Source organism: Xylocopa sonorina, chromosome 13, assembly GCF_050948175.1.
Source record: "Xylocopa sonorina isolate GNS202 chromosome 13, iyXylSono1_principal, whole genome shotgun sequence".
NCBI classification, from domain to species: Eukaryota; Metazoa; Arthropoda; class Insecta; order Hymenoptera; family Apidae; genus Xylocopa; species Xylocopa sonorina.
Genome location: NC_135205.1, coordinates 6,865,993 through 6,878,094, shown reverse-complemented (window position 1 = coordinate 6,878,094; position 12,102 = coordinate 6,865,993). Strand labels below are relative to the sequence as shown.

The following is a 12,102-nucleotide window of genomic DNA, read 5'->3' as shown; positions in this document are numbered from 1 at the left end:
TTTTAAATGTTCATAAAGCGGCATTTTCGCAGGTGTGATATGGTACACAAATTGTTCGACGAATACGTGCGCTGAATATTCATTTTAGGAAGGGTGATACTCCGTTTGGCCCATTTTAACGTTTCAAACGTGCCCCATGGCTTTGATTAAAGCAACGGAAACGATCCTAAGAATGCTAGTCGCACAAGTATTTGTACTCCAAGTGACATCAGAAATTACTCCTGCCGATCGAACACGCCAGGATGTTCGAGCATTTTTCATAATTGAACCTTGTACGCGGAAAATAGCAAATAGATTTACACGTCGTCGCAAACTACATAATTACTATTATTTCATTACTACTTCGCCGAACGAAATTATCTCTTCGTTTAACTGGTATATTCAGTTTGAAATCATTTCGTACGGAATTTGCACTTAAATTAATTTTGTTTTATCGCCGGAATTTTCCTGGAACAAACGCGTTTTCATGGAAATTTGGATGCAAAGGAAGTAAATGGAATTTCCGGGATCTTAATGAGCACCGAAGAAGATCTTGCCTGAGGAGAATTTCTGTGACAATTGGTAGCATGATAAATTGCGGATAAAGGTGTTCGCAATCCTGTCGACTCGGCGTGCTTTTCCTCGTTTAAAACCCCGCGAGAGTAAAGTCTTAAACGCCTTTAAATACCGCGACAGCCGCCGTTGAGGTGCACTTTGGTTACTTGCGATACTTGATCAACCGGTACATACCCACTTACATAGACGAACGACCGTTTGAGAACTCTGTGTGTCGTCGGATCACTTGCTCGAAAGGGACAATTCCAGTAACGGCTATCGCTCCGTAAATTCTCGAGGCTACACGCTAGCTGATATGGTCATGGACCATTCTGTCGTCGAACGGTGCAATCGAACAGGTCTCATTGTCGATGGTCATTTACCCGCCTCTAACCGCTAGATTGCCGCGGAGAAAGCGGAATTTTTCATTTCGTGCGTAACGATGAACGATCTGGTATTCGAAGCGGTTGCGGATTAAAAAGCTTCGCGTATTTATCTGTCGTTAGCTCGCCAACGATTCTCGTCAGCTGAAAATCAATTGGAAATACTCGATTCGAGCCGCGTTTAACAGAACGCTCATCGCAATTAAAAGGGCGCGACGTGTGATTCGTTTGTTAATCCTTCGCGAGTTCTTTCGCACGATTTTCCGGTGTTACACGGCTTTATCCGGCTTCCAACGCGCATCCGCCTACTCCTCCTTTAACCCTTCCTCAAAACGTTACGAACGGAATAAAGCGCAATTTTTTCAGTACAGTACTCCAACCCCTTTTTCATTCTCGCCCCTATCTCCGCTCCTCGTCCATTCTCCGGCGACCTCTGTCTCGCTTGTTCTACGACCTGGTTACCGAGAAATGAATTCGCGTTCCCTGAACTTTACAGCCAAGAAAAATGGAATGAAAATATTTAACGTGCCGGCAGCTCGTGGCAAAAGGAGATTCTTTAAATTGCTACGACAGTAACGTGTTTGGCCGGAATTCTTCCGCGAGTGTACACGATGTTGCGAATTAAACTGCGACCTTATAAGCACTGCCAAGTTTATACGTTACGTGAATTACGTCGGACACCGTTTCACGGCACCGAGATATAAAGGAAACGGCGATAAATCGTAACGGGGGAAAAAAGCTCTGTGGGAATTAATTTTTATCGCGACGTAAAGTCGAAGCGAATGTTTAAGTGTTCCACGAAAAACGAGTAACCTACACGTGAAACATGGCAGCAGATAGAAGTTTGCAGCAGCATTGCAGTTTATACCACTTAAAGGAACGCGGAAGGGATCGCGTAAAAAATAAATGTATATCGACGATTGACTTGCTCGCTATTTTTCATTCATTTCATTAAAGCTGTACCACGTTTTCCATATAATTTACGGTCTACTTTGTATAGCCGGCAATTGTTTAAATAAGGACTCGATAAAAATAGGTGGATTTAAGAATAGAAAAGAGTCGAAGGAAGAAGAAAGAAATCGCGACGTGAACAATCTCGAGTCACGATAGAATCGCGCTCCGTAGGGTATTGTCTGACGAATGCTTTTGCTTTGTCGTCGTCCCGAATGGCTCGTGAAGTCACGCCAGTGATGTTTTGTCTGGAATATTTTGGATTTCGCGAACGACACGTCGGTATCGATGGTGCTCCTGTCGTATCTACGTATCTATCCACCTAAAGTTCACCGAGGAAACTTGGCTCGTACCGCGCGCAATCATATTTTTATGGAGAGCGATTTTTGTAGAATAAACTCGGAAACTCGATTAATTCGGGGCCATTAATTTTTATCGTTCGACTCGGAAGAAGTTTGCGATCGTTTCAGGGAATGTCTAGATAAAGATAATTGAATCGTTCGTTTAAAAATTTCATTTTACTCTACATCAAGCTAAATGCGAAGGGGATTGTAGACTTTTCCGCTGGTGCTTAATTGGATGACACGTTGGTTCACGGGACAAGATCAGCGGGGTGTGCACAGTTAATCTAAGCGCGCCTAGATTTCTACCCCGTCCATAAATCAAGATGATCAAACATGTCTCGATGAGTAAAGCATGATCATGATCTGCAAGTGAAAGTGTCAACCGGATACCTCCGGTAATGAATCTCCCCTGAGATGCTAGGCAAGTAAAATACATTAACGTTCTTGTACAACATTCTTCTTACCAGCTAAACACGGGGGCGTATTAATTATCCTAGCGGCGGTCCCACAAGTAACCGTCTATTTTCAGAGACAATAAGGATTTGCGAAGAGCTATTATAACACAGGAAGGAAACAAATCGCGGCGCGTTATTTTATCTGCAAATAAAAGATACAGGATTCCTCCCGCGCGATTAGCTACAAACTCGCGCTTCGATCGATTCGACTGATTTTATAATTGGAAGAGAGATAGTTAGAAAATCGAGAGCCACCGTTGCTACTTTTATTCGAAGCCGGCTATTTGCATTCGTCGCGCACTGCTCGAACATCTGTACGTCGTCGTTACCTGCAGTCAGCTGAAATACATGAGGGATCCCGACGCGATACTTGTCACTTGAAACAGATTGTCACCGTGTTATTTCCATAATGAAATTCATGAATTTTCCGCCGTCGATTTTAATTGCGGATGACGAATAATAGAGGGAAATGTGAAATAAAGCATATCCAGTATATGGAAATTGGGTATCGATTTCAATGTAAAACGAAGGCAACGACGGTGTTCCTGAACAGTTTCAATTATTTTTTCCTCCCCGCGTCTACAGTTGTTTTTTTTAAATTACCTTTTTTAATTTCGCAAAATAAACATCCTAAAATGGTTAACGTTGCTCGTAATCCTCGACTCCTCTGAAAAAAGAGACCGGCGAATAAAAAGGGTAATGGAAAAGTTCAATTAAACTGGAAAGTCAAGCTGAAACCAGGCAATAAATATGCATTCGAGCTCGTTTGATTAATCGAATTTCGAGCGGCGCGCCCGCTAAGATATTAATGAATTTCCTCCGCCGCGGAATTAAACAAATTAGCCGTTTCTGTGAAACTGACGAGCAATCGACGCGGGGATCTTGACCGTTTGAATGATTAAAATAGAGAGAGGAAGAGAGAGAGAGAGGGAGAGGGAGAGAGTGTGTTGGATCGGAAATCGTTGGGACGAGATCAATTAAGCCCCGATCCTCTTGTCTGTTCGCGCACGAGCGATGACAGCGCGACGCGTTACGCGCATTACAATATTACCATTAAATTGATTATTTTCTAATTCCGATCGGTGGATCGACTTTCACGCTGTTCCCGCGCATTACCAGTGAATCGGTCCGATGAATGGACGCGCGTAAGGCCGGCGACGAGACTCGACGGGACCTTTTAATTGAGTTTCGTTAATTCCAGCGCAATTAACGCAACTATCGTTCAACTTCAAAATCTCGGGCTCTGTTTATTCGCGAAATGAGCTAATTTTAGTGGAAGCTAGCCGGGAAGTGTGTTTAAAGTTAGTGGCGACCGTTTGTTCAGCTTCCGAAGAAACGTCCAACGTTTGGGAAGGAAAATTTGATTTAGAATGATCATTTTCGCCGTTGCTCCGAAAATCATTACACGCGTGCACATTTGCGGTGAAAGATCGATGGTGAAACCTCGGGTGCATTGTTCGGTTTGGTAATTTCAACAAATTTAGTTCCACGAAAATGTGTACGCAATCTTCTAACGGGAATAAAATATCGCGTGCGAGGAAGTTCGCAATTGCTGTTGCTCTCTGAAGAAAGTTGACGTGTAATTGAAAATTACACCGGTGCATTCTGGTGGAAATTCACGCAGCGTGCATGGAACAATAATAATGGTAGACCGATTTCCTCTCACAGGGTTTGATAGATACTGGAGGATTAATTCGGTTTGTTTAACTCTGTATACCCCCGACATTTGGTCTCGGTTAGATCGCAATTACGTATACCTTAATCCGTCCGATGCGCGCTACGTGCATTGCGATCTTTAATGTAAAATACGCATAAGGCATTCCGTCTACCGTACAATATTAGAGTTAATTAATTGCTCCGTTTATGTGTTAACGATAGAACGCAATATTACCATACCGATATCAGTTGTTTGCAACCCGTTACACGATATCCTAACACGCTATATTATCAATCACACTTATCTTTAATCCGTAAATGAAATATTTTTACTCCTCTTTTTTTCTTACAGTTTGCGAAAAAAATTATGAGGAGCTTTCATGTCGCGAATATCTTCTGTGGATGGTTCGATGTATACTCATTCTCACTACACCTTCACAGTAAATCATTTCAAACGGAGACAAAAATCGCCTACAATATCTCTGACTCTATTCTAATCAGCGAAAAGTGTCTGTACTCTAATTACAAATCTCTTTTATAGTTCCTGAACAATGAGGTCGACGACTCGGACGACGACTTTATCAAGTTGCCCAATGATTTGGAAGACGATTACAGTAATATGACAGACGTGAGTTACGCGCTGAAGCTGAAATCCCGCTGAAAACTTTCGAACAATATCGCGCGCTCACTAATTATTTGTTTCGCAAGCATCGCCGCAAATAACCCGGTCGCATTAACGCTAACTTCGTCTAGGTGTTCCCTAACAAGTCGCAAGCTCGTCGATCTTGATAAGTACGCGTCGCTCGTGCTACAAGTTCGGAAAAATATTTTTTCATTATCGAACATTTCGAGTCGAAAATCGCAGCTTGGGTAATAATCGACCGCTTACAAGGGTGCGAGGATAAAACTTCGATCGACTCTATCGCGAATGCTTGTTAAGCTTTCGCAGGACCCGCTAACTTTCTAACTGGTAACAGAGCCGGTAATGGCTACTGAATTTTTCTTATTCGCGCGAAAACGGTCAACTTGGCGTTAACGTGACCCGATTGGGCAATATCGGTAACAATCGACGCTTGCTCGCTGTAACGAGTTCCACTTCCGTTTTGTTGCTCGACTTAACCATCCCATTGATTGAACTTATCGTTAGAGCAATAGCTGATGCTACTTAATGCTTCGTACACGAGAGTAATTTTGCTTTTTCCTTTTTTAACTTATTGTCGCAGAGATGGAAGTGGATTGGTAAGGAACAGATTGGCCAATAAAGGTATGTTTTCGTTTGTTTATAATTTAATTTCTTTTTACTAATATGCCATAATCGAGAAAATGACTAACAATTAGCGATTTATATTTGTGAATAATCTGAAGCTTCTTATATTTCGATGCTATTAGGTTGGTGCCTACTTTGAAATCGTTTACTCGACACCTCGATATCGAATGAATATGAAACAAAACGCAAACAAACCCCCGTAGAACGCCAAACATTTTTAATTTATTCGGATATAAGTAAAAGTCAAAGAGCGTTACAGTGAAAAAAATATTTATTATCCCTACATTGTAACAAACATTAAGAGAGATGAAACGTAGCATCGATCCGATTTTCCAATTATTTCCCAGAATAAACAAAGAAACGGAAAATAATATTTTGCTACATTTTTGCTAATATTTCGTACCATTTCAGTTCTCTGAATAAAATTCAGAAAATGAATTTGACTTTACTTCGATATTCCATCCATATTCCTGATTCTATTTCGCTGTCGAATTGTACGTACATTCTCCCATATTTCTAACTCTTCGTTGTATCAGGGATATCAAAAATTCTGTGAGTCCTTTTAGCGAAACAAGGAAAAAAAAGGGACACAAACAGTTGCAACTGTTTAAGATGGCGGAATTATCCAGGGCGTTCCGATATCTCGCGAAAGAATGCTCGGGGAAGCTGTCTTCCGTTGGGGGATGGACGCGAAGAGATCGCTTTATGGGGATAATCTTGAGAGCCTCGCGAGAATAATCTTGGAAATTCTGATGGGATCTTGCATCGCAACGGCGGTGCCTAAAACTGTTCGTTTCTCAGAAAGCTTTCCGGGCCTTTCCGCAGTCGTCGTTCCCGGAGTTTCTCTTAATCTAAACGAAGTTCGGGCCACGCCGACGTAGCGACACCCATCTCCCGAACTTGCCCGATCTGTTAAATCTTTTGACGATTAAATTTAATAAGGAGCTAAAAGCTTTGGTTACCGCCTCCTCGTCGGATCGTACCTCGCTCCACTCTACGGAATGCAACCTTCGAATTTTCGAGTTAATTAAAGATCGAGCTAATGAGGTTGCCTTGTTTTTTATCGTTGAAACTTATTTCGAAGTAATTAGTGGTTGGTTCCTTTGAATCGGCGAAACCATAGAGGAGATCCAACGGCCGTAAATATACAACTAGAGAAAAGGAACTAGACGACACGGGCCGGCGGACATAGAAACGGACGGAAGACAGAGGTTGCAGAAAGTAAGGGACAATCGACAAACTTCGACTCTTGCCACCTAACCAACCACGCTGTTAATTAGACAAGGCGATCCAGTTCTGTCGAAGTTAAACTTAGCAACTAGAATTGACTTTGATTTGTCCTGCTGGCTACAGTGGAGAACGCTCGAGTGATTTTGATCTTTCGATGCTGGTACTGGCGGCGGAGACTTCGCCTGAAAAGACTCTTCGTTGCTCGCAGTTAGGTGGAGTTTAAACGTGACTTAACTTCGAAGAGAGGGAGTTAATTAAAATCAGAATTAGTATCTCGTAATTTCATCGTGATCAGTTGTGAAACAAGATCGGGGTGTCCTCGAGCGTTCTAAATCCTCGTGAATGGAAGCGGCGAACGTTTTCAGTAGAACGATCGACCGCAAGTCAGACATTCGATATACGAGCGTACGTGCCTACTATAATATTTCCCAATGAGTTTCGCGATGATACCGTGATATGTATTTTACGGGCGAACGCGATACAAGCCAATAATTTTGCACAGAGTTTCAACAACACTGTACAATGATCTTTGTTATACGCATCGGTCAGCAAATATAAACAGGCTTTTACCCTTATCTTCCTAACCAGCGATACGGCTGCCTCGCGATGCAACCACTGACAAACAATTCTTCAGCGGAAGGAATGCAGCGGTACACAATTCCTTGCTAGAATTCACCCTGTCGTACTATTTCCCGGCTACTTCGTTTAAATTAAAGTTGAAAGGCCAACGCTCTGCAGACTTTACCCAAATTTAACGAACTGTGACGCGGAAACATTTTGTAATTTCGGCCAGGCCGTCCCTTGCCGGTTATTAGCGTACCTTAAGATCCTTCTACGGTAACTGGAGACTTATGGAATAAATTTATAACAACGCCCGACATCCCTGCATAGAATCGCGAAAAAAATTCCGTTTAAATCCGCCGCCTCGAAGCAAAATTAACACTCGAGTAGGATCGAACGCAATTAAATATGCTCTCGTCCCACATTCGAACGTGGATTCTTTCGAGACGGTCGTAGCGATCGTTGAAAATCGAAAAATTCGCTCGTACTTCCTATCCCCGCCGACTCGTAGGGCGGAAGAGAGATAAAAGGGGATAGGGAGGCAGGAGGAATTTATTTCACCCGTGAAATCCTACTTCAGAAGAAAAGCTCGCAGAACGGAGATGCAAAGACGCAGCCGTGCATGCCGGGGCTGATCAGGATGTACGTATACCGGGTGAACGAATTCAATAGAACCAGCTTGCGGCCATCTTCGTCACCAGCCAGCTCTACGTGTCTCATTGCAATCGGTTTCACGTTTGCCAGGTTTGTCGCGGCGCGTCGAGCTAATTCGCGAATGCAACTGGTCTTCGCATCTCGATTGAACGATGTCCAGGATGATCGTTCGTTAAATAACTCAGTAAAACAGCTCGATGACAAAAAATCTGACCCTTTTGTTTTATCACCGATGTGTATACAAGGTAAATGAAAAACATTTGTATGGTATCATATCGCAAAATTCGAATCTTGTCGCCTCGTGCATCGGTAACTTTTTGTTTGTTACATAATTCGTTGGTACATCCGTTTGTTTGCTGTTTCATTATTCATTTTGTACACGTTCACGAAAACGTAGTCTCAGTATAGAAATATTTGGTCGGCAAACAAATTCCGTATAAAATGTACACTCTCTCGTCTAGGCGAATATTTGCATGCGTGCTTTTACTTGTGCGTACCGCAAGCACGAAATGCAAATTTGACCTGGTGTGTGCGCAAAAAGACATGAATTACAAATCGCCGCGGACGTGACTTACAATTAGTCAGATGTCTATCGATTCAAATGTTAACTACCGAGCAAACTCCATTTCTATCGATCAGAGTGGATCGTTGGGAAAAAGCATCGACGTGCACCAACCTAATGGATATTTTAAACCTGATATCTATAGAAACCCTGAACCTTGCCAGAAAAAAAAGAGAAAAGATTATTCGTCGTTTGCGCGTAAACGAAATGCAATTTCGACAGCCGATAAAGGGGCTGCGGAAAATCTTGGAGCCAGTTTTCGCTTTAAGCCTCCACTTAAGGGATCCTAGGAACAGCAAACGCGGCACCGTTGTTGCATTATATTTCCCGTGGGGATTCAAAATCCGCGGGTCCCCGTACACGTCTACGATGCTGACCTGGTTGTACGATATTTTCCAGTTTGTACAGGGGCCTGTCCATGGCGGGCAATTCCGAGTGAAGCGAATACAAAAACATTATTCTAACAGCTCGCCGACATGAATTATAAAGGGTAACGAGGGACGCGAGGTACGGTATCGTTGAAATGATGCGAGGGGAAGGAAAATTGCGTTTAATCCCAGCTGACTGCTTAAAGAAACAAGAAGGCCGCCGCGAAAGTGCCTGCAACCGTTGCTCTCTTTAAATATTTACCAATGTTAATTAAAAATGCTTTGCTTCTCTGTTAACACTGCCTATTGCCGTTAACACCGCAGCGATACGATTAAGCGTGGAAGGATTAACATGCACTAAACAATGTAACACGCATCGCCGCTTTCAAACGTCCAGAACGATAATTAGTCGTAAACTGGAATAGTTTGAAGTCCCGAAATCGCGCGCTATTATCGCGATATTGGGATAATAAGAAATTTCGGGCATGTCACCCGGAAAATCAGCGATAAATAACTGCCAAAGCGCGGTTTCCGTCAATAAATCTGCGTTCCTAGTAATAATTATTGGAAAGTACTTAAGGTAAATATGTGCAAACCGTGCCGCTTGATTTAACGGAAAGTTCATTAATCTCTGTCACTCTGCGGCGTATCATTCATTTTTCGAGAGGGTGAAAAAGTTGGAAAAATTGATCCTTCAATTTTGAACGCTCTAATTAATCTCTAAAGCGGATACTTCATTGAAACTGTTACCGTGTAATGTCAATAATCAGTAATCAATCGATTCTTTTTCTGAACAACAGCCCGGTTTTCGTTCCATGGAAGACAATAGCGAACCACCAGACGCGAACAACGAGAAACGAATCGTCTCTAATCAGACACGTTCGTGGAATCAGTCGCACGATTCACGATGTCATCGTTTGAGTCTAGTAAAAATGATCTCCGCCGCGACACGCAGCGTTCAATCGGGCAATAAAATTTCTCGTCGAATCGAGTCCCATTTCACTAATGACACGGTATATTAACCGAGTTCGGCCGGGTTCGACAGCCGAATCGGTGAGAAAATCGAGTGATCCTCTCCGCTTTTACCGTGGCAGAATAAAACGAGCGAACGCAACGCGCGATCAATCACACCCGCGTATAAGCGATGAAACTTTCATGCTGTTCGTTTTTTCGTTTCCAGTCCTTCGTTCGTTTTTGTTTCTTTAGCCGTATAACGACATATAAATCACGTTTAGTGTTCTTATTCACCGTTTCTTCTTACCATCCGTTTTCAGGTCGGACAAGACGATGACGAAGACAGAAGCGAGGAAAGCAATCCGCCGCCATTCATCACACCCCCTCCTCCTAATCTGGACTGTGAGTAATCGGGGCGAAATTTATTTAATCGTATATTCCTTAGCGATAGTAGCTTCGGAATTGCGATTCGGAACAAGTAGCAAGGATCGCGCGTCTTGCGACACGTTTAATGTACATTCGCTTGAACTTTCTCAGACAAAGGGCCAAAGGGTGACAAAGGTGATAAAGGCGACAAAGGTGAGAGCGTGAGAGGACCTCCAGGACCTCCCGGTCCACCGGGTCAAGACGAGGTAAATAATTTCATTGATACGAACGCGTCGGCAACTACGAACCAGAGTTAAACCAACCTCGGACTCATTTAGACACCAACGAGTAGTCTCCATTTATTCTAAAACGTGGAATTAAATTTAAAGCAGGATTTAAAGTTCACTGATATCCGACGCCGGCGTTCCTACTACTCCGTACCCACGTAGAACGCATAAATGTCCGCATAATTTATGCAAATTACACGCACACACATGCATACACCAAACGGTATTGTATACCGTAAAGCGTATCGCGTGTGTTATATCAAGTGTGTGTATCGCGCTGCACCGAAGATGTTCCATTAGCAATCCTTACACAAACCACTGAACTTCCAGTTGTGATGGTTCAGTAGTCTATACACGTATAAAGGCAGGCTGAAATGCGCTGTGCATATTGCAGGACTACGCGTTCGCATCAGGCTTCGATTGCGACCACGCGCCGTTGCATTGTTTAGTATAACAGAATATCGACTGACCTACATACAGCACGGTTGAATGTCGTTGGAAAAGAATTAAACAAAATGATCGTCGAAGCGGTGCGGATTTCGGCGCGAGAGGGTGCAGGCTCGTCCTGCGTCCAACGTCCTCTGTCCAACGCACCCCCACAAAACACGCTACAGGTGCTTTCAACGTTTACGCGTGCGATTAACGTTTCGCGGCAAGGATCATCGAGCGTATTTGTTTAAAATTATACCATAAACTTACCGAACCGGCCCATTTACCTTTTGTAACGAAGTACATACCTCAAGGCAGTTTTCGCTAAAAGTTATTCGCGTGTAATGATGTTTCTACCGCGTTACTCATATGTTATCGAATAAAATTACGTAACGCGATTCTATAGATTTACGAGCATACTTTCCACATTCTACTTGGTTAATTACGATGGGAACAAAATTACGAAAATTCATCGCGGAACTTTTTCAATCGATAACTTTTACCGTGATTAAAATTTTTCATTGCTTTTATTCGGCCCGCTATCCTCCTTACCACAATGAAAGCTAGTCGATCGTTAGAAAATTGAACATTTTCGCTAGTGTTCGAAAAAAGGGAAGTAAAAGGATAGCCGTTCGTGGAGTTTTTAAACGAAGATGCTGCCGTTAGAGATCTCTCGTTATACGAGATCGGTACAGGTGTACGTACATACATATTTCAGCAATAATAACTCAGTACCGCTTCTGCGTATGAAGCGGGGTTGAATGCATTCCAATCCGGAATCACTCATTTATCTTGCTACTCGAGCAAGCCAATTTAGCTAGGCACGCTGAAGTACTGGTAACCACTGCGTGTAACATTGATTACAGAGGAACCGCTTTCACGATATTCACTATCTTCGGAAATTATCGGTGCACGAGTACGTACACGGTTGTATTTGTTTAACGCCTGATGCATCTAACATTCGGTCCGGAAACGCCGTGATTCTCGAGTCGACTTCAGCACCGAACGCGGAAGGAGAAGTAACGATCGACTCGGACACTATTTTGACTCGAGGCAAATTGCGAATTATTCATTTGAACGGAACAACTAGCCTCCCCGTGT

The 12,102-nt window shown here is 43.0% G+C and overlaps 1 protein-coding gene across 6 annotated transcripts in view; it reads left to right on the top strand.

The window, feature by feature from the left end:
* The window catches only part of Mp (collagen XV/XVIII-type protein multiplexin), a 197,303-nt gene that overhangs the window by 172,877 nt on the left and 12,324 nt on the right, over window positions 1–12,102 (top strand). For all 6 annotated transcript variants that reach the window (XM_076906045.1, XM_076906041.1, XM_076906042.1 and 3 more), the window contains 2 exons: window positions 10,240–10,321; window positions 10,457–10,551. In XM_076906045.1, the coding sequence (XP_076762160.1) occupies window positions 10,240–10,321; window positions 10,457–10,551 (177 nt within the window). The remainder of the gene's footprint in view (window positions 1–10,239; window positions 10,322–10,456; window positions 10,552–12,102) is intronic.